Here is a 24,316-nt window from a genome sequence, read left to right as displayed (position 1 = left end):
CTTTAACGTTCTGCTTTAAAGCCCCAGTCCGTATACACACATACATTAACTCACGCTCAGAGCACCGACTGGGTCTTTAACGTTCTGCTTTAAAGCCCCAGTCCGTATACACACATACATTAACTCACGCTCAGAGCACCGACTGGGTCTTTAACGTTCTGCTTTAAAGCCCCAGTCCGTATACACACATACATTAACTCACGCTCAGAGCACCGACTGGGTCTTTAACGTTCTGCTTTAAAGCCCCAGTCCGTATACACACATACATTAACTCACGCTCAGATCACTGACTGGGTCTTTAACGTTCTGCTTTAAAGCCCCAGTCCGTAGACGCACACATACATTAACTCACGCTCAGATCACCGACTGGGTCTTTTAACGTTCTGCTTTAAACCGATCCGCCGGTGGGGGGGGGGGGGGTCGGGAGCTAGAGGGAGATTTTGGGCCGGACACTGTCTTTGAGGAAAATTCTGTCCACGATCCAGGTGGGCAGGTAGGATATGGGGATCCAGAAGAACTTGGCGTCCCAGCCGGGGGTGTAGCGCGTGCGGGGGTGGACGGCCGAGATGGCGTGCTCCATGCAGCCCACCACCTTCATCAGGTCCCCGTCCACCATCACCGTGAACCGGTTCTCCAGTTTGGCAAACGCTGGAAGACAAACACACACACACGTTGCCTTTTAAAATCAACAAGGTGTCTTTTACTTCCATCTTCGATCAAAACAATGGCTACTCAAAGTATTAACCCTTTCACTGCCACACTACAGAAGGTTATAACCCTTTACTATCACACTACCAACGGTTACCGTCGGTAGTGTGATAGTAAAGGGTTAACCTTCTGTAGTGTGGCAGTGAAAGGGTCAACCTGCTGTTGTGTGTGTGTGTGGCAGTGAAAGGGTTAACCTTCTGTGTACTGTCGCAGTGAAAGGGTTAAGCGAAAAGGGTTAAGAGCGATGCACTGCTCCGTTATAATACACTTTTTACTATTTCATAATTTTTTCCCCATTTTTTAACTGAATCAAACCGCACTTTTTTTACTCTGTCTATTCTATTTTATTACTGAATGAAACCGTAAACAGAGAGGCCTATTGGGACGCTAGACCCTAATGTGAAAAACTGCGATTTACCCATCTTGTTTATGCTCGCTTCGCTTATGCCTGTATTTTTTACTGCTGTGAAGCACTTTGAACTGCAATTTCTGTATGAAAAGGTGCTAGATGCCAAGCGATTTAAGCGTTTTTACTAGGGCTGTGCCTGTCAGTTTAGCGCGTTTACATTAATTAATTAATTACACAGCTAATTATCACGTTATGAAAATTTACCGAATGTCATTTTTTTATTTAAAATAAACCTCAATTTTAATAAAGTGATTAATCTGATTAAATTAGTAGTTTTTTTTATTGAATCAACTTTCTTTAATTAATATAACTCATCAGTTTCGTCAAATATAAATAAATAATCCAATAAGGGCACGGTTGGTACGAAAGTGATGGTGATGTCTTATAGTATAATATTATAATATTAGTGTAGCCTAAACTTTATCTGCAACTGTGAAGAAAAACCCCATTAGTTTAAACAGATTGAATAGACATGTACAAAAGATTAAAAAGAAAAAAGTGTTGATTTAGAATTCGAATGTCAACATTATGATCGAAGCTTCGAAGCATTCGGTACAGCCCTAAAGGCAGCGACTCCAAACACTCAAGCAGACAGACTCAACAGCAAGGCAGCGACAGCGGTCAACCGAGAACACATGCAGAACCACGGACAATCGATGGCACAATAGATGTAGATGATTCTGTATGAAGGTGCCATACAAATAAATGTATTATGATAATAATAAAAATAACTTTATTTATATAGCCCCTTTCATATATGGATTGCAGCTCAAAGTGCTTCACAGCAAATAGCATAAAATGAACATAGGCATAAAATGAGCATACAGTTGACAGAATAAAAGCAATGCATAAAGTGCAGACATAAGAATAGGCATAAAATAAGTACAGTGTTACTCGAAGTAGGGCTGGGCGATATGGCCAAAAATGATATCGCGATAACGATAACAATATCATATCACTCGATATTATTATAAGTATTTTTAAACAACAGATGTATGTTTATTTTGCAGCAATTCTTTGTTGGTGCTGCCATCTTTAGTGTTACCGTACATCCCCTCACACTCCAGTTCTCAGGCTGCAGCTGGTTTGAAAGCTAAAGTAAACCAGCTTCTCTGCTGGCTGTGGCTCCAGGGGAGTTGGAACAGTTCCGACTCTGCTAGTTTCTTTTCTATCTTTTGGCGCTTTTTTGGTGGACAAACCACCGCACATGTGCACGTGACTCACGACTGGAGACTAGCTCTGCTAGCACACATAGCCTACTGTGTACAGACGGTTTCAAACTGTATTTTAAATTAGAAAGCAAACAAAATAAATGGACAAGAGAAAAATAAATCTCAATTTGGTCAGTATTGTCATTTGGACAAGCAAAGCCATTACTTTAAGTTGCAGCCAAGAAAGACAAGTCTGTCCACTGTCTCTGGTTTTAAAACTGCCCTGTTGCAGGTACAAAAAATAAAAAAATATCTTTCTTTTATATATATATATTTTTTCAATATAGATTAAAATATATCACGATAATTATAGTTATTGTTATATCGCCCAGCCCTAACTCGAAGTAACTTTATTTTTTCCCCCCAAATGTTGATTTAGAATGTCAACATTATGATCGAAGCTTCGAAGCATTCGGTACAGCCCTAAAGGCAGCGACTCCGAACACTCAAGCAGACAGACTCAACAGCAAGGCAGCGACAGCGGTCAAGTTGGGTCAACCGAGAACACATGCAGAACCACGGACAATCGATGGCACAATAGATGTAGATGATTCTGTATGAAAGGTGCCATACAAATAAATGTATTATGATAATAATAAAAATAACTTTATTTATATAGCCCCTTTCATACATGGATTGCAGCTCAAAGTGCTTCACAGCAAATAGCATAAAATGAACATACAGTTGACAGGATAAAAGCAATGCATAAAGTGCAGACAGGCATAAAATAAGCACAATGAGTACAGTGTTACTCGAAGGCATGTGAAACAAAAGGAACATGAGACCATGGGGGGGAACAGGGGAAGACAGCATGGGATAGCACAAAAAGACAGAGCGACAGGAGACAGACATCAATCGGGTTGGAGGGGGGGGGGGGGGGGGGGGTTATGGGTGGGGGGGGGGGGGGGGTTGAAGGCAAGGGAGAACAGGTGGGTTTTGAGGAGAGCTTTGAAGGTGGAGAGTGTAGGAGAGTCTCTGATGGACTGAGGGAGGGAGTTCCAGAGTCGGGGTGCAGTGCGAGAGAAGGCCCGATCACCAACGTTTTTGAGTTTGGATGTCGGGACAGTGAGGGAGGCAGTGGAGGAGGACCGGAGGGAACGGGTGGGGCGGTAAGGGAAGAAGGAGATCAGTCAGGTAGGGGGGGGGGGCAGGCTGTGGAGGGCTTTGAAGGTGAGGAGTAGTGTTTTAAAGTTTATGCTGCGTTTGATCGGGAGCCAGTGGAGAGAGTGGAGGACAGGAGTGATGTGTTCACGGGACCGGGTGTTAGTGAGGAGGCGGGCGGCTGAGTTTTGGACCATTTGCAGTTTGTGGAGGGAGCGGGAGGTGATGCCAGTGAGGAGGGAGTTGCAATAGTCCAGGTGGGAGGAGATGAAGGCGTGTATGAGAAGACATGCAGAACCACGGACAATCGATGGCACAATAGATGTAGATGATTCTGTATGAAAATGATTAATAACTTTATTTATATAGCCCTTTCATATATGGATTGCAGCTCAAAGTGCTTCACAGCAAATAGCATAAAATGAACATAGGCATGAAATGAGCATACAGTTGACAGAATAAAAGCAATGCATAAAGTGCAGACATAAGAATAGGCATAAAATAAGTACAATAAGTACAGTGTTACTCGAAGGCATGTGAACCCCCCCCCCCCCCCCCCCGGAACAACCAGTCCCCTAAACACCCCACACATCAATCCACCACATACCCATCCAAGACACACCACCTGATAAAGCAAGTCATGATTGAAGGAAAACACAAACAGCCCGCGTGTGACTCACACCACCATGCACGGGGCCGCCCCATCTCCCCTGGTCCCGGTGACCCCGCCACCACGAGGAAACCAGAGAAACCTACGCTGTTCTAAAAACACTGGTGTCTGGTAAGACATTCCCGGCAAAATTATCTGGCAGACAGGAAGTGACATGTTTTACGTCACCAGCAGCAACAGCAGTTTGTTTGGAATTAACAGAAGACTAACTCCGTAGTTATCATGGATTTTCAAGACTGAAAGAAAGTCAATATGGTGCAAAAAAACACAACAATAACCATTGCTCATCACCAACAGAACTAAAATGCTGAGCTTGCAGATTGCCACTTTAAAGCAGACCCTTTTTAAAAAGCAGGTAAACACAGTTCCACTCACAATAGTCCCAGAGGGAATCGCACCCACAGCCCCGTCAGAGAAACTCACCTCTCTTTAAGTAGCATTCTCCATAGTCATCTTTTACATCCTGAGGGAGTTTGTCCCACTGGTTCTGTAGGTTTCTTTGAAGCATCGGTATGTCGGTGACGGCGGTCCTGAAGAAGCCCGGCTCGATGCACAGGACTTTGACTCCAAACGGCGCCATGTTTATCCTGAAACGCATCGGGGAAATAAATAAAACTGGTTTAATCCCAAGTTCAGTTCAGGTTGGGTCCGTTGTGGTTCAGTTCCTTTATGGTCTTGAAGTAGATTCTTTGAGAGTGGGTGCTGGTTTCAAGAAGAATTCAGACTGGAGATGGTTTTCATAGGCAATGGCTCAGGTGATGAAAAAGGTGATTTAATGCAGCATACAAGCATAGTATATAGGTTTCCACAGCATAGTAACAAATGTCCATCCATGACCCAGCCTCGACTAGACTGAGTCCCTTACAATGGTCAAACCCGGTTCTTATATCTAAATTGTTGACCCCTATTCTCATCAAAAATTAGCTGCTCTAAATCACATGTATTACAAAGGTTTATTTGATAAACAGGTTTCAACAACAATGGTCTTGTGATCAGGGGTGGGTCAGGGCCCCACCCTGGGTTTCTGTGTGTGTGTGTGTGTGTCTCTCGTTAATCAGGTATACAACAAAACGGGTTCCTGGGTGGGGGTGAGCTAGTGTGTGGGTGTGTGTGTGTCAATCAGGTTTGCAAGGTCAAGCCAAACCGTGGTCAACTTAACCATTCTGAACAATGCTATGATACTGTTGAAATAACTATTACTAATCAATCAAAAATACACTATAATATCAAATCTATTGGCCATATGAACATAAATTGTTACTACAGTCTCAAGAGGGACATTAAAAGGAGCCACTGTCTAATGTCACAGACCTCCTCCTCCAGCCGGTCACCGCGGTCATCCCATCAGGAGCTCCTGGTGGTGCCCAGGACCAGACTCAAGACTAAAGGGGGCCGAGCCTTTGCGGTGACTGCAGCCCCAAGGCTCTGGAACGGCCCTCCCTTTAGCCCTGAAAACCGCTCCCTCAGAGATCACTTTTAAAAAGGCAGCTAAAAACCCACTTCTACAGGCAGGCTTTTTAAAACACTCATAGCTGTTGTCTCTTTGTTCATGTCCGTTTTGTTCTTGTTTTGTTGTTGTCTATTCTGTTATTTTTATTTTTTTATGTTTTTTTTCCCTTTCTCTTCACTTGTATTTTCTACTGATGTTTTAAAAATGCTGTGACGGACTCTGTGCACTCGTGCTGAGAAGGGCACTATACAAATAAAGTTTTACTTACTTACCTCAGGTCAGATGGTATCGGGGACTATAAATCTTAGTAGTCGTTTTAACCTGTGTTGAATGTTATTGAGTTGTTCAGTGTTCATGAACATGACCTTCATTACCTTTGGCTGCTACATTTTTTAAAAGGTAGAGTGGGCGATTTTAGAGAAATGAGCAAGACTGAGCGTACATGTCTGGTAGCAATAGCGCCACTTTTCAAGGCCGGACAAAGCCGGTTTTCCACAAACTCCCAGAGGCACCAGCGGCTTTAAGATTCATAAAAATAAATGTGTTGGCCCGCCAAGCGGTGTTCCTGGGGTTGCATCGGATAACCAACACCACCATTGTGTTAAAAAAAAGGTACACAGCCTGTGGCAGACGCCTGTCAATCAGTTATTATTTTTTTTTATTTTACTGGTGCCTCTGGGAGTCTGTGGGAAGCCTTTGTTGCCTGAGCATTTTATCGCAATTACGGAGCCCGGCGCGAAAAGGGATGTAGAGCTTCCTCTATTGCTACCGGACAATCTCTGAAATCACCTACTCCACCTTTAGTCTTGCAGCCAAAAGGTAATTAAGAAAATATTCATGAACAGGGAGAAACTCAACAACATTTAAATAAATAAGAATTACAGTTCCCAATACCATCCGACCTGAGGTCTGTGATATTAGACAACATAGGTCTGTGATATTAGACCGATATTAGACAACATAGGTCTGTGACATTAGACAACATAAGTCTGCGACATTAGACAACATAGGTCTGTGACATTAGACAACATAGGTCTGTGATATTAGACAACATAGGTCTGTGATATTAGACAACATAGGTCTGTGATATTAGACTGATATTAGACAACACAGGTCTGTGATATTAGACTGATATTAGACAACACAGGTCTGTGATATTAGACAACACAGGTCTGTGATATTAGACTGATATTAGACAACACAGGTCTGTGATATTAGACTGATATTAGACAACACAGGTCTGTGATATTAGACAACACAGGTCTGTGATATTAGACTGATATTAGACAACATAGGTCTGTGATATTAGACAACACAGGTCTGTGATATTAGACTGATATTAGACAACATAGGTCTGTGATATTAGACTGATATTAGACAACATAGGTCTGTGATATTAGACAACACAGGTCTGTGATATTAGACTGATATTAGACAACACAGGTCTGTGATATTAGACAACACAGGTCTGTGATATTAGACTGATATTAGACAACATAAGTCTGTGATATTAGACTGATATTAGACAACATAGGTCTGTGATATTAGACAACACAGGTCTGTGATATTAGACTGATATTAGACAACATAGGTCTGTGATATTAGACAACACAAGTCTGTGATATTAGACAACATAGGTCTGTGATATTAGACAACACAGGTCTGTGATATTAGACTGATAGTAGACAACATAGGTCTGTGATATTAGACAACACAGGTATGTGATATTAGACTGATAATAGACAACATAGGTCTGTGATATTAGACAACATAGGTCTGTGATATTAGACTGATATTAGACAACATAGGTATGTGATATTAGACAACACAGGTCTGTGATATTAGACTGATATTAGACAACATAGGTCTGTGATATTAGACAACACAGGTCTGTGATATTAGACTGATATTAGACAACACAGGTCTGTGATATTAGACTGATATTAGACAACACAGGTCTGTGATATTAGACAACACAGGTCTGTGATATTAGACTGATATTAGACAACATAGGTCTGTGATATTAGACAACACAGGTCTGTGATATTAGACTGATATTAGACAACATAGGTCTGTGATATTAGACTGATATTAGACAACATAGGTCTGTGATATTAGACAACACAGGTCTGTGATATTAGACTGATATTAGACAACACAGGTCTGTGATATTAGACAACACAGGTCTGTGATATTAGACTGATATTAGACAACATAAGTCTGTGATATTAGACTGATATTAGACAACATAGGTCTGTGATATTAGACAACACAGGTCTGTGATATTAGACTGATATTAGACAACATAGGTCTGTGATATTAGACAACACAAGTCTGTGATATTAGACAACATAGGTCTGTGATATTAGACAACACAGGTCTGTGATATTAGACTGATAGTAGACAACATAGGTCTGTGATATTAGACAACACAGGTATGTGATATTAGACTGATAATAGACAACATAGGTCTGTGATATTAGACAACATAGGTCTGTGATATTAGACTGATATTAGACAACATAGGTATGTGATATTAGACAACACAGGTCTGTGATATTAGACTGATATTAGACAACATAGGTCTGTGATATTAGACAACACAGGTCTGTGATATTAGACTGATATTAGACAACATAGGTCTGTGATATTAGACAACACAGGTCTGTGATATTAGACTGATATTAGACAACATAGGTCTGTGATATTAGACAACACAGGTCTGTGATATTAGACTGATAATAGACAACATAGGTCTGTTACATTAGACAACACAGGTCTGAGGTCTGTGACACCAGACGACAGGGGGGGGGGGCTCTCTCTCTCCTCTCACCGCAGGCTGTCGTTGAACGACTCCACCCCATACTTTGACACACAGTAGGGTCCCCCGAAGGGGCTGATCCTGCCGAACACGCTGGCCACGTTCACCACCCGGCCGTGGGCCTTCTTGATGAAGGGCAGCACGCTCAGCGTGGAGCTGATGACGCCTGTCAGGTTGACGTCCAGCATGGACTTGAAGTCGTCGATGGTGAGCCAGTCGGTGGGCGCGGTCGGCACGGAGACCCCGGCGTTGTTCACGATGGCCCAGAGTCCTGGAACACGTTCACAAGCATGCTCGAGATCAACGTCTACGCCGACGAGAGGAGGCTACATTTCCATTTAGATTCAAGAGGTTTATTAATCACATACATAGCAGGGCATACAGTGAAATGCAGTTGGCCATGCCCGCTTCAATTGTGCAATAATAATAAAAAGATAACTAGAATAGACATGTTAATAAATCGGTTAAAGGCACTGGATCTTATGTACGTTCCTATACAGTGTGCAGTTTTACTTCAGAGTCCTGGAACGTTCACAAGTACATTTGAGATCAACTGATTAAATAAGTAAATTGATGAGAAACTTTTTTTTTTTTTTATATTCTTACAAGCTTATATTTGGTTGTCTCGTCTTATTTATATTATTCAGGTACTCCATTCCCAACGAATAAGAGAAAAACCCCTGGAGCCCTGGATAATGGCGGAAAAGTCGGGTGGGATTATTGTTGGAGCCCACTGTACGTGTATCATGACAGGGCCTGGGAGAGACTTGCACACATGTTGCTGCAGCGTTGTTTCTCATTGAAGCAACAGTGAAGTTGAGGGACTCGGAAGACGGTGACGCAGGAAAAGGCGTATTGGCCGTTGCCTACTGCAATGTCAAAGGTGGAGTACAAGGAATGTCGAAAGATTGACTTCACTGCAGCAAAAACATAGAGTAAAATAAGGGCTAAGAGCGACTGTGCTGATCATGTACAGTCACTTGAGAAGGAAAGTGCTAGTTATTATTCTACTCGTAACCCTTTCACTGCCGCAGGTTGACCCTTTACTATAACTGTCGTTAGTGTGATAGTAAAGGGTTAGCCTTCTGTATAGTGTGGCAGTGAAAGGGTTAAGATCGACGTCTACGACAATGAAAGGAGCCTACATTTAGTAATTTCCATTTTCCATTTCCATTTAGTCATTTCTATTTGGTCATTTAGCTGAACGCTTTTATCCAAGGCGACTTACAAGTTCTGTACGACAAGTCAGCAGGAAGGGTACGACTCTTACAGCCGAGTAACCATGTTCATCGAAACAGTGTTGAAACGTGGGTGGTGCAGTGTCGAGTGCATAGTAGCAGAGACATATTAGCATCGTAGGTAGTAATATAGGCAGGGACGATTATTTAGTGGAAGAGTGCATGATAGTAGAAGACTAGTGTTTTGTTTTTTTCAGTTATTGATTGAAGAAGTGTGTTTTTAAGTCGACGGCGAAAGATAGGACATGTCCCAACTGTGGTGGGAAGTTCGTTTCACCATTGTGGAGCGAGGACCGAGAATAGGCGGCTTCTCTTTGATGACCCTCCCAGAGCTCGGATAGGAGTGGGTCTCTGTTCATACATGTTCATACTAGACTGTGTTCATATTTCACTGTTCTTACTTCACCGTTCTTACTTGTTCATATTTCACTGTTCATACTTCACTGTGTTCATACTTTCTGCATAATACTGCTCAATTGCACAGCCTGCAACATATTCTATCCCACTGCATTTATTTTATTCTAATTTAGTGTATATACACTCGACTACATCATGCACAATTGTACAGCTCTGTCCTATTTGTATTATTAGATTATACCTTTATTTTAAATTTAGTTTATATATTTTTATTCTACTTTAATTGTCTGTTAACACTTTGACTGCCGGGAACTGTCTTTAGACGTCTTTGCTGGCCATGCTAAAGTTGCCGGAGGACGCGTTACGTCGTCCTTATATCAATATTTCAAAAATCTGCGATCGGATTCATATGTCCCCTCCGCTGGCCTGAGATCCACCAGCAGGACCCACTGAGCTCTCTGGCGGTTCAGGAGCGCCATCTGAGAGAGAGAACAGCAGCAAGATTTGTGAGCTGCTGTGACAAGAAAAGGACATCCAACGGAATACAACCACCATAAAGACTGTCAGTCACGCAGGCAGTTTGTCAGACACTTAACCCAGAACTGCTCCCGGTGAGCAGGTTGGCACCTCGCATGGTCGCCTCCGCCGTCGGTGTGTGAATGTGTGAGGAACAAAATTGTAAAGCGCTTTGGATAAAAGCTGTTCTATAAATGCACCATTTACCATTTTTTTTATCTGATCTAATCTGATATTATCTTATCTTATCTGATCTGATCTCATCATATATTATATATATTTGTTTTGAAATGTTTTAAAATAGTACACTCATTTGAGTAGTGGAAAAGGGGTAGGATTAAATAAGTGTATACTTCTTCCTACTCCTTTTCGAACATGTAAATTGAGTTATGTTTTGCTTTTGTTTAGTTATTTATTTTGTTTGTATTTGTATTTATTTACATGTTCGAAATAAAGATTTCAAAAAAATAAATAAAAAGTCTTATCTGATCTGATATTATCTTATCTTATCTCATCATATCTGATCTGATCTGATATTATCTTATCTGATCTGATATTATCTTATCTCATATCTAGGGATGTCCGATATTATCGTCCGATATTGGCATTCAAATGTGATATCGGAAATTATCGGTATCGGTTTGTCAAATTTTTTATTTAATTTTTTACATTTATTTAACCTTTATTTACCCAGGCAAGCAAGTAAGAACAAATTCTGATTTTATTTATTGTCAAAAGTATGCATAATGTTGTGTTAATTCCACGACAAGAGATATGTAATGTTAATTACCTGACATTATTCCGTTTTTTGGGGGGGAAACCCTGCATATATCGGTATCGGTTGATATCGGTTTAGGAAATTAAGAGTTGGACAATATCGGTATCGGTAAAAAAGCCAATATCGAACATCCCTAATCATATCTGATCTTATCTCTTCTCCTCTTACTCACCCTTGTCCCCGACCAGCGCCTTGATGGCGGCGGCGGCCTTGCGGACGCTGTCCTTGTCCGTGACGTCCAGGTGGACGGTGGTCAGTCTCTGGGAGCAAGCCTTCCTCAGCCCGTCCTCCCCCCTCTCCGTGAAGCAGCCGGCCACCACGTTGAAGCCCAGCGAGTCCAGGTGTCGGGCCAGGAGGTTCCCGAAGCCGGAGTCGCAGCCGGTGATGTAGACGTACTTCTCCGACTTGTTGGGCACCCTCTTGGTCTCCAGCATCCAGCGGTAGAGGTACCAGAGGGCCATGAGGCCGAGGATGTACTGCAGCATGGTCCTGTGTGACGACGGAGAGAGAGGTGTTCTTCAATCAATCAATTCAATTATCTTTAATGACCACCCAGCCAGGCTGGTGGAATCAGCGTCGTTTGGGACATTTCAAACTACAAGACTGTCAAGTTTTAAATGGTGGATACCAAACAGAGAAGGTAAAGACGACTTTGAACCGTTGAACAGTAATCCAGAACTATTTTATTGCACTGCACTGTCAAATATATATATTTGATCTATTCTACAATTTTATTGCACTGCACTATTTTACTCTGTCTATTTTATCTTACTTTTTATTATCGTCTATTTAAAACTGAATCAAACCATAAACAAGGTGGCCTGTTGGGATGTTAAGATCCTAATGTGAAAAACTGTGATTTTATATTGTCTGCACTTTATGTGCTCATTTTAGGCCCGTCTTTTTTCTGTTGTGAAGCACTTTGAGCTGCAGTTTCTGTATGAAAGGTGCTCTACAAATAAAGTTTATTATTATTATTACATTTCAAGCCTTTATTTGAACTCGAAAGGCAACGGAGGTTTCCCTCACTTACAGACAGTCACATACGGAAATGAGCAGTGATATAAAATCACACCGCATATAAAATCATAACAAGAGAACAAGGCGAGACTAAGAGCAAGGATAACAGATCAATTAAAACAGGTACAGCTTGATTGACAACGGTTGGAGATTGAGGTTTTAAACTCTGCAACAGAGGGGAGAATCTCAAGCTGTAAGGACTGTTGGAGTTCATTCCCTGAGCTAGAGGGGCATCATAGAGAAATGCAGACAACAATAACTAAAATGTAAAGGATGTGTTTTTCTCAGGTCAGCAAGGAGACAGCGTGAGGGAACTGCAGCATCATGCATTAATTAGACTAAACTAAACATTTAATATTGGTTCATATATAAAAGAAAAGAATGAGGACACCGAATACAAATTAATGAAGGATACGCTGATTTATAGAAGATGAACTATAATCTATGGTCTATAATGCATAACTGCACTGTATTTTTTATTCTAATTTAGTGTATATATTATATTCTACTACGATTCTGGACAATTGTACAGCCCCGTCCTATATTATTTTCTATTGTATTCTAATTTAATTAAAAAATATTCCATTTTATTTTACTTTAATTGTCTGTTAATGTTGATGCACCAATGACCAAGGCAAATTATGTGCAAGCTTACTTGGCAATAAAGACATTTCTGATTCAGATATATCAAATGCGCATAATGACCTTGATAGTAGCCTAAATCCTATTCTGACCTGGCTATAACCATACCTAAATGAGTAAGATCTCGTATACTATCCTACTAATCAATAGAGAACGTGAAGTGGGTGGGGAGTCAGGGCTGCCGGCTGTCATCTTGGAAGGTTCACTTACTGTTAGGGCTGCAACTAATGTTATTATGAGAGTAATATTATTAGTCTCTAATATATGAAACATAATTATTATGTCGACTAGTCGTTGCAGCCCTACTTACTGTATTGAGGAATCTAGTCTCTGAAAACCACACACACATGCAACAGAAGACAGATAGGTTACAGACTAACAGTGACCAGCTTGGACTCAAGATCAACACCGGAAAAACCAAGACCATGAGGTTAAATCTAAAAACACATGATCCAATCACACTGAGGGGAGAGACCATAGAGGACATGGAGCACTTCACCTATACCTAGGGAGTAACATCAGCAGGGATGGAGGAGCAGACAGGGACATAGAGGCACGCATCAGCAACGCACATGTAGCATTCAGGATACTCAGGCCAATCTGGTTGTCCAAGCAACTCTCCCAACAACACCAAGCTACGGATCTTGTGAAGACGGTCCTGCTCTACGGCTCTGAGACGTGGAAGACTACTGAGGGCCTCACAAGCAAGATCCAGGTGTTTGTCAACAAATGCCTGCGCTACATCCTCAAGCTGTGGTGGCCCATCAAAACCACAAATGAAGAGCTGTGGAGGATAACCAACCAGGACAGCATAGCTACCACTAGGGCTGTCTTAAATGCTTCGAAGCTTCGAACGTTCGATTCGATGGCACAAGCTTCGAACATTAAAAAAAAAATCGAAGTTAAAAAAAAAAAATTAAAAAAAAAAAATTTAAAAAAGATTTAAAAAAAAATCGATTCGATTTGTGTGTGTGTGTAGGTGTGTGTGTGTGTGTGTGTGTGTGTGTGTGTGTGTGTGTGTGTGTGTGTGTGTGTGAACTACCCATCCCAGTTAGGACAGCCGAATCCCGTCCAATCTTTCGCCGTCGACTAAAGACTCACTTCTTCAACCATTATCTGAAATGATAAAAAAAAAAAAAAAAAAATATATCTAACCATGACTAACCTTACTGTCATGCACTTGTCCTAATAAACTAACCTACACTGTAACACGCAACACTTTGATGAACATTGTTACTCAGCTGATCGAGTTGTACCCTTCTTGCTGTCTTGTCGTACAGAACTTGTAAGTCGCTTTGGATAAAAGCGTCAGCTAAATGACTAAATGTAAGTGTGTGTGTGTGTGTGTGTGTGTGTGTGTGTGTGTGTGTGTAGGTGTGTGTGTAGGTGTGTGTGTGTGTGTGTGTGTGTGTGTGTGTGTGTGTGTGTGCGCGCGCACGTTGTAGAATTCCACACATAAGAAAGAAAGATACTGGGATGAATAAACAAAATAGGAAATAAAATGTAGAAATGCATGCAATACACAAATAAATATGAATCTCCATATATGAAATATAACATTTAGATAAGGTGCTACTGAGATGTTTTGGTGAGTTCTTTGTTTTTTTGTGGAAGTTGCCCTTCTTAAAAATGCATGAACATTCACTGATAATTGGTCTGTAGTGGAGTCTACAAGGTCTACATTGCCGGACCATGTAGAATCCGGACCTTGTAGACTGACATAATTCTGTGCATAGTTTAGTCTACACAGGCCATATTTCAAATAATCTAAATCTTACTTCATTCATCTTAAACATTCTTGATTTGGGGGATTGGTAGTTCCCATGAAATCTGAAGTTGTTCAAACGACAACAGCGATCCACCTTGAATTAAATCACACAGCCAAGTGAAACCTTGTTGGATGCGTCAGTCACGAAAGGGGCTACTTAATTAATTAATCCAACCCACTTTATTTATAGAGCACATTTAAAAACAACAACGTTTACGAAAGTGCTGTACAAGTCCCACAACATAAGATAAAAAAAAAAAAAAAAATATTAAAAAAAAATTTAAAAAATATATATTTTTTTATTTTTTTTTGTTTTTTTTCGGGGCTTCGAATTAAAATCGAAGCTCGGCCCCGAAGCTTCGATTGCCAAAAAAAGCTTCGAAGGTCAGCCCTAGCTACCACCATCAAAAGGAGAAAGTAGAACTGGATATAACCTCGTTCCCAGCTTTATCTCGAGAGATAATTAAGCATTACATAACACGCAGGAGTGGTTTGTGACCAATAAACCATGCCTAGGGGTGGTCGTTAGGCCCGAGGCGCAGCCGAGGGTCGTTAGACCCCCCTAGGCATGGTTTATTGGTCACAAATCACGACTGCACGTGGTGTAAAGCTTTTATACAACTGCCAGATTCATCCAACCTTATTTCTATACAATAAACACACATTAATCGAAGATTTATTGAAAAAACCATCCGCCAGAAAAAGTTGTTCCCACAACTACAAAAAAGACAAGTTGCCTCCATGTGGAAGCAGCTTGAAGTGCATCCAACCAAACTAACACATCCAACTGTGTATTATTGGAATGATTGAGAGAAGTTGCCTCATGTGGAAGCAGCTTGAAGTGCATCCAACCAACTAACACATCCAACTGTGTATTATTGGAATGATTGATTGAAAATTTTATTACCAGATGCAGAATGGGTACAATACAGTACGGCTCAATACACACAATTGTTAAGGGAATGCAGACCTACTTTCCATAGAACTTCATTCTTAGATGCTTCTATATAAAGTAGGTAAAACAAATTAAAACGTTTTCTTTGCCCTATAGGAAAAAAACGTTTTCTTCGCCCTATTTTTTTATTTATTTCTTTTAGCCTAAACTTAACCAGTTGGAAACCAGGGGTACAGTAATAAAATTAGCAATCAACCAATCAATCAATTCAATAGACCATGCTCACTTAAAACAGCGCTGCTTCTCTCTCAGTCTGACTCCCCCGCTGTTGCAGACAGGAGTGTGTGTGTGTGTGTGTGTGTGTGTGTGTGTGTGCGTGTGTGTGTGTGTGTGTCACAGTGTGTGTGTGTGTGTGCGTGCGTGTGTGTGTGTATGTGTGTGTGTGTGTGTGTGTATGTGTGTGTGTGTGTTTGTGGGTACGCCAGCGTCGGACAGTGTGAGAGAGAACGCTGCAGTCAGTAGAAAGTAGGAAGGAAGAAATTTAAATCAATCAATTAATCTATCAATCAAACCGCGATTTTTCTTTTGTTCTAGATTGACTCAAGACCCATCAATTGCATCATCCAACATTGTTTAAAGCACTAACACATTCCCCTTGACAGAATCGCTTCATATTTAGTCGTTATGGTGCTTTCAACATAACCATTTGTTGTCCGCAATCTTGTTTTCTCCCGGAGTGAGCCGGGGAGGGTTATGTGATTCGGTTGTGGGCGGGTCCTGAGCCCAGGACCGTGGATTGTTGCCAATAAAGACGTGTGAATGGCCAATCAGAATCGAGAAATTTGCATGCCGTTGTATAAAGCCTGGTAAAGCACTACGGCCGAAAGTGGGAATCAGTTAGGAAGTCCCGCCCCTGAAATCACGACACGGTGCTCATGAAAATGTATTCCCCCCAGAAACAACCTCGTTATCGCCTCCCTCGACAGGCTGACAGACCTGCTTGTGGTTTGTTTCGCTGGGGACTATAAACAGATCGTAGGGGTGGACGGTATAAACGGTATACGGTATAAACTGTATTAATTTGCTCTACGGTATGGATTTTGACTATACCGTGTAACCGGTAGTGCAGCTCTAAAATAGCAATGACGTCATGTAACCACAGCGCGACTATTTCAATCGCATTTGCCCCTAAAAATAGATAGAATTAGTCATAGATAATAGATATGTGCAAACTGGAAAATGTTATTTAGGAGGCTTCGCGCAGTGGGCTTGTCAACACGCAATTGTCATTTCATAATAAACACATATCACCGCGACGCACAGCAAGTTTCAATTTCAGTTCCTGGCATTTTTAACCAGTGGAGAAAGGTAAGAGATGTCCCTATCGTTTTTCTTATATGAATTATTCTACGTTAATAAAACATACCTGGTGATCAACTACAGTTTGCTGTAAACATTATGATATGCGTGTAGTGTTATGATAACGAGAGGACGGGAGAACAGCGGCAGCAGTGGATTTGCGAATAGCATGCAGCTGCAGAGCCGCAGAGCCAGCGGCGCTTTCAGGTCTCACAGGCCCGCTCAACAGCGCCCCCCCACCCAACGGCTGAAAGCTGTGACCAGACCTGAAAGCGCCGCTGGCTCTGCGGCTCTGCAGCTACATATGCTTCTAGCAAAATCCAGCATCCAGCCCGCTGTTTGCAATGGGAGCAGCACGGACTCGGGACTTATTTTATTTGGAATATAATGACTTTATACGCAAAAGCAGTGGGTAAAATAACAGGGGAAGCCAAAAAAAAATTATAAAAAAAAAAATTAAATATTAAAAAAATTTTTTAAGTCAAGCAGTCACCATGTACACTACAGTATGGCTCGGCGGCCAGTCAAACTTTCTTTTTATTTATTTAACAGATTGCAGAATGGGTACAATACAGTACGGCCAGGGCCGCCTCAGGGGGTGTGCGAGCAGTGCGGTCGCACAGGGCCTCGCGGGAAGGGGGGCCTCGCAAAATTAAAAATTAAAAAAAAATTAAAAAAAATATTTTTTATTTATTATTTTTTTTATTTTTTATTTTTTTTTTGCGAGGCCCCCCTTCCCGCGAGGCCCTTTTTCATCACAGACCTAAAATCTAATTTTGCTTATATGCTTATATATTTCACATTAGACACGTTTGTAGAATGTGTCTGACTTGTTCCTGGGTCTGCAGTGACATACTCACTATTGGAGCTCAGCCTCTGGGGCTCTGCAGCAGACATACTATTGGTTTCAACGAAGGGAGTGGTTAAACTTACATCATGTGTAGTACGCCGGCGTGAGTCAGCTGCGTTTGACTATTTCGCGCATGCAGCTTTTGACTATTATGCTTAGTTATGCCAGCCAAGACGAAGAAAGAGGTCGGTCACCAAGGAACGTTGACGAAAGGCCTCTCGCTGGCGGGACAAATGGCCGGAGCCTTGTCATGGTATAGCCATGATGATGTCGGCTAGTAGCTAGCTTAGCTAAAGGCTAACTAGCGTTAGCTAACCTAGAGACAGCGCATACAGCCAAGATGAAGAGGATGGTCGTTTGGCAGATGAACTTCATCAACTCCACGCGGTTGTCTCCATCCTCTTGGACGTTTGGTGAGTTTTTAACCTATTCTATTAACTCTATTCTATTCCCGCCGTGGACATCACTCTCTCTCTCTGGAGCTAAACTGGCCGACTAGCTGTTGTAGTACTACTAGTAGCTAACGGTGTGTGGCATGGTGTCAGCACCTGTATGTAGCCGCATAGCTTGCTTCTGCGTTAGCTAATGGTTAGCGATAGCCTGGTTGAGCTAACTGTTAGCCAGTTAGCTGATTAGCTACGACGTTAGCTGCCGGCTGCGCTCGGCTGGGAACGTTCGTTTGATGCTATCAGTTAGCCTTGAGTTAGCTGTTAGCTTGTGCTACGACCATTGACATTAGCCGTGAGAATAGCAGGGGGTTATTTTTGTCCCGCCAGCAAGAGGCCTTTCGTCAACGTGGAGACCTGTGTTGCGGCCTTTCGCCCTGTGTTCCTTGGTGCAGTTAAGATTAATGAAAATCATGACATTACCCCACTCTTCCTTCCTTCCCCTCCCGAATGTTTTGTTAATAACGATGTTTTTTTCCAGGCAAAACATATGTTACTTCACAACATTTGGAGATACGACATGTGCTGTGTGTGAATTCATTGTCTTGGTCGTTTGTGTAGCTTGGGTAGTGTTGGGCCGTTGGCCAAAGCTGTGTGTGGCCTGGGCCCCGTTCCCCGTACCTGGATAACTGAGTTAGCCGGATAACTTTCGGTGAAGTCTGACTTAAGCCGGACTTTCCCGTTCCCCGTACCTGGATTGTCCAAATCACCATGACAACAGATCCAAAAGTTTGAGCCTGGTCGAGAGCAGGGTTTAAGTTCAAGTTAGCCGGATGAACCATCGCCACGCCCCCGCAAAGAAATGACAGCCCGTTTCCTGAAATTATTCCCACAGTCTACGATCTGCATTATACCATTCTGAATTACGTTTGTGCTCCATTCTTCCAGAGGGGGCTTTTGAAATGTAAAATAGACCCAAAATGCTGATACTAAATTCACTTTGTCCTAAATAATGCACGTTATATACCGTGGCGCTCGCTCGGTGCGATGTACACATTATGTGGTTATTTTAATTGTAACTGGGATTAAGATGTCTGATGAGATGCGCTGTTTGACGGATTTGAGAAATTGAATGAGCCGTTGACGTCACATTAATGAATGAGCATAAAGAGATAAAACTTCATTCAAAATAAAGAATATTCTAAACACGGGTCTCTCGTTCATTAATGTATAAACAATGAATTTATCCCATCTGGCACAGTGGCGCAGCGGTAGTGCTCAATCCTGGCAACCCGGCGACCGGTGTTCGAAACCCCGTGTTTCCAATATAATTTTTTGGAATATAATATTAATGATTATACACCAAAGTAGCCTAGTTTTAAGTTAAAATATTATAAATCTACATGCATTGAGGATGTCATTCTTTATATAGCTCTCAACGTGCACCAAATTGAATTATTCCTACATCGCAAAAAGAAGGAAAAGACTAGGTTTCGAACCCCGGTCGTCTGCGTGAAAGTCAAAAGAAGAACCCGTTACACCACAGTGGAGATAAGTAAAAGATCGACCATACATCAATCAATGGGTAAGAGAGCCGTATCGTTATTCTGTATAACAGTTTAACTAATTATTTTCGCTAGCAAGATCTCATTCGATTATTCAATCCAGCAGGCAAGTTTAAAGAAATATAATCTGATTGATTGAGGTAATGAGGGACTTAAAATTAGCCTATAGATAACGCATTTAACTTGTCGGCGAGGCGATTGAGCCGTACTGCAATATGTTAATAAAGTTTTAAATCAATTAATCAATCAATGCCGCTAGAGAATCAGGATCTCTGCTATCGATACGTGCTGGCTTTTCAACTGGCCGCGCGCACTTATCCTGGGTCTCAAATCTGGTTTGAGTTAACGAGACTGAATCCACCTTCGAGGAACAGGAAAATCCCGGCTTCAAACATCGGGTTAACTGAATCTGGATAATGACATCTTGATCGACTTAGTTGAACCAGGTACGGGGAATAGGGCCCTGGTGTCAGTAGCCTACCTGGCTAGCCTTTAGCTGTCGGCCATTGGCTCCTTGCTGCTTTGTTTTCTCTGGTATAGACCCTCTTCTCTTTGGATTTAAGTGTTGATCTTTGTCCTTTTGGATCTATGTATATTCATGTTGCCTTTGTGAAGTTATCTTTTCCTTCTGTTTTGTTCTTTCATTAAAAGTTGAATATCCTTTAGGGGGTCATCTTTGCTTATCTCTCTCATACATGCTCTCTCTCTAACACACATGCTCTCTCTCTCTTTCTAACACACACAGTCTGCCTTTCTCGATGGCTAGGCTGTGCTCGCTGAGTCTGTACCTAGTCAAGGATCTTCAGTCACAGTGCTCAGGTATTCTGCCACTGTGTACTCTCTGTTTAGGGCCAAATAGCATTTCAATTTCTTTCCAATGTGTCTCTCTCTCTGTACACTGTATATTGACTGTAGAACGGGAGCTCTCTCTCGCTCTCTCTCTTGCTATATGTTGACTGTATCATGCCCAGCCTCGGGCAGCGCTATTATTTACGAATATGTTGACTGTATGAAAAAATATATATATATATATATTATATAATTTTTTTTTTTTACCTTTTGGGGGGGGGGGGGGGGGGGGGGCCTCGCGTTTAAATCTCGCACAGGGCCTCGCATTTCTCCCAGGCGGCCCTGAGTACGGCTCAATACACACAATTGTATAAGGGGATGCAGACCAGAGAAAGACGTTTGTCTTGTTTACATCAGGGTCATTAATACTGCTGGAGCATTGGTTCATTTTTGGTCCGATCTTTCCTTGCACGATTTTGCGCGCCGCGTGGGAGCAAATTCGAGACACATATTCGGTTGCAAAAAGGTGTCCCACGGTCTCCTCTATGGCCGTGAATATTTTCACGCGGATCGGAATCACGGCGCGCCCGTGGGCCACTTTTCCGTTTCGGCGAGTTTATTCCACGCTTACTGTTTTCCTTTTCTAAGCATTTTCGGGGCTACATGTGAATGAGTAAAAGTTGCGGGACGCCCAGATGTTTCCACGATAGAAAGCTCGCGTGGATCCCATAATAGGCTCACTTAATACAGCGTTTTTAAAATCACAACATTTTCAGGGTCGCGAGCCGACCTTTTCCCCTCGTTTTCGATGATGGAAGTGATTTAGGAAAAGCTTCGGCACGCCGAGAGGTCCCCGTGTATTTAATCTTGCGAGGATCGGGGCAATATTCGGCCCGTGGGAACAGTTACGGGTTAATACAATGTTCAGAGTGCAAAGGGGAAAATATGCTGAGTGTCTTCCTCTCAGCCCCGTTTTAAACTTTTAGGGTGTGGCAGTCAGCTCGAATCTGATTGGCTAGGATCGGATTTGGACTCTATAATGCTGGAAGCCTGGAGAAAGAGACCTACCCCCTGCCTCTCTCCTATACTAGCTGCAGTGAGCACAGTGAGTCTGACAGTGTGTTAGAGGGAGTGAGAAGGAGAAGAGGGAGACATTAAAAAAAAATATAAAAAAAAATAACAGATGCACAGATGAAAAAGAATGTAAACTATATTAAAAAAAATATATATATATATATATATATATTTTTTTTTTCATATTTCATATTTGATATTAATTCATATTTTAATATTAGGGAGGCATGGCTTCCGTTGGCTTCCATAAGGATTCGCCACTGCGCAAAAGTAACCTAGTTTTAAGTTAAAATATTATAAATCTACATGCCTTGAGGATGTCATTCTTTATAATATATTATTATATTATAGCCTGCCTATCAGGCAAAAAAAATTATTCTAATGGAAACACTGATACCGTGATATATACCGTTACCGTCTATGCTTCAAATTATACCGTGATATACATTTTAGACCATACCGTCCACCCCACTGCCCGGAAACCGGAAAGCCTGTATTTCTGTATTTCCGATTCACATTTTAGGAGGCATAGCTTTACCAGCCTAAACTGGATAGGGCATACCCTTAGGAAGGACTCAAACAACATCACTGGACAGGCCTTGGACTACAACCCGCAGGGGAAGAGGAAAGCCGGTAGGCCGAGAAACACCTGGAGACGTTCCACACTCCAAGACCTAAAGAACATCGGAGTGAGCTGGAAAGAAGCAAAGGCCCTGGCCCAGAAGAGAGTGAGATGGAGAGCTCTGGTGGACGCCCTATGCCCCCCAACGGGGTAAAGAGGATTAAGTCAAGTAAGTCATTGAGGAATCACTAAAACTGCAAAATGTCAAAAAACAGAGGAAGGGATAGAGATGGAGAGACAGGGGGGAGAGGGATAGAGGAGGGGAAGGGTGGAGGAGTTTCTCTCATCACACCATCTTTTATCCCAAAAAACCTGTCTGTCGACACATACACAGAGTGATCCTCTCCGCCCACATGTCGTCATCTCCACATTCTCTGTCAGAAATAAGCTTTTTTTTGTGGAATGTTAAGGTGCAGTGAGCGATTCTAATAAAATACAATTCAAATTCATTGAATGTCCCCTCACGGAGTCACGGTCCACTAGCTGTTCTGTGTGTGCACTGGGGAAAAACAAAATTGTTTGTACACACAGCCCTGGCTCTGTGAATGGAAAACAACCCACACTATTCCAGCCAAACGGCACAGGACAGGGGGAAGGGGAGGGGGGAAAGGGGGCAGTGGGAGCGAGAGGGACAGTAAATCTGGCATATACTAAATATCAACAATCTTTCTCCAGAATCACAGACTCCACCTTTAATGTCAGGGGTGTTGTTTTTCTCAGCTTCAGATGTAGCATCGGTTTTGTTGTAACTGTTTTAGTGCACCTTCTCCGAGCACATCAGAATGCTACCGAGAGTCGACCACTCAAGCGGGAGTGAGTGGCCCCCTATTCACTGAAAAGAAATGTGAAACTTTCAAACGACTCAACTCGTCAGAACTTGTACAGTAATTCGCTTTGGACAAACACTTCGGCTAAATGCAAATGTGAAATTAAGCCATGTGTCCCCACCCCGCCTACCCAACCCCTCCACCCACCCAACCACCTCCAATGTACAGTTTCTTCCCCCTCAAATGTATATACCCTCTTTTTAGACTATTTTTTTTACTCAAACAGTACTGTATATTTGTAGATCTGGTATGTCATAAATGTCTAGATGTAACAGTGTCTACCTGTATGTCATATGTTATGATTAATTTAAAATGGGGGACTCTGATGTAAACAAGACGAAAGTCTTTCTCTACCACTACAAGTAACTCAATTGTAGAAAAGTAGTTCAATTACTTGTTTGTGCACTAACTGGCAGCTGATATCCTTCACACAGGTAGTGACAGTGACTATGTCTATGATGAATTGAAAAGGGGGGACCCTGATGTAAACAAGACGAAAGTCTTTCTCTGGTCTGCATCCCCTTAACAATTGTGTATATTGAGCTGTACTGTACCCATTCTGCAATCTGTTAAATAAATGTTCAATCAATCAATCAAACAAACAGTGACTGACGGGCGAATTAATTAGGGTGACGCGAGGAGATGTAATCACTCCGAGGAAGCAGCTGGTATGTCTGAAATTGTTTGATCCTGTATATCCATGTGTTCATGTGTTCTGTTAAAAATGCAATGAGATGCGAAAACAACATTGTGCACCGAGTCGTTAAATGACAGATATAGCACCAGTCCAGCATGCAATGCTATTGCGCAATGGTATAATAATAAATTAACCCCGATTGCATTGAACGATAACACTGTGTTTTAGAGCGAGATAAGAGAGATCATATTGATATTCACTTCAACCACTGAAGTGGAACGATATCTTGCAGCATGCACGGAGAAAACCAAGTGTGGAAGAAGAAGTACTTACTTCAAATGTTTGTTGACGAGCGCCTCGGAACTGCAGCCTCCTCTCTCTCTCTCTCTCTATTATACCTTCCGGTGCTTCAGGGAGCACATCAACTGACAGCCTACCCTCCCTCTCTCTCTTTCTTTCTCTCTTTCTCTCTTTCTCTCTTTCTCTCTTTCTCTCTTTCTCTCTTTCTCTCTTTCTCTCTTTCTCTCTCTCTCTCTCTCTCTCTCTCAACTTTACATTGGAGCAGGTCTCATCATGTAACGTGTAGGGTCTCCATCTGCTGGACACAACGCAACACTGTGGAG

The 24,316-nt window shown here is 42.0% G+C and overlaps 2 protein-coding genes across 2 annotated transcripts in view; one reads left to right on the top strand and one right to left on the bottom strand.

The window, feature by feature from the left end:
• The window catches only part of LOC311228453 (retinol dehydrogenase 7-like), a gene marked incomplete at both ends in the record, with an annotated part of 217,004 nt that overhangs the window by 118,321 nt on the left and 74,367 nt on the right, over window positions 1-24,316 (top strand). The gene's annotated exons all lie outside the window — the stretch shown is intronic.
• On the bottom strand, window positions 210-24,075 carry LOC311228780 (retinol dehydrogenase 7-like). The gene is made up of 5 exons (XM_084314717.1): window positions 24,027-24,075; window positions 11,432-11,748; window positions 8,383-8,641; window positions 4,523-4,686; window positions 210-648 (listed from the first exon to the last, which is right to left on the bottom strand). Exons 2-5 carry the CDS (start codon window positions 11,742-11,744, stop codon window positions 428-430), a joined length of 957 nt encoding a protein of 318 aa, XP_084170843.1. The 5' UTR covers window positions 11,745-11,748; window positions 24,027-24,075; the 3' UTR covers window positions 210-427.

Source organism: Notolepis coatsorum, assembly GCF_963971535.1.
Source record: "Notolepis coatsorum genome assembly, chromosome: 5".
In the NCBI taxonomy this organism is placed as follows: domain Eukaryota; kingdom Metazoa; phylum Chordata; class Actinopteri; order Aulopiformes; family Paralepididae; genus Notolepis; species Notolepis coatsorum.
This window is presented reverse-complemented; position numbering and strand designations above follow the sequence as displayed.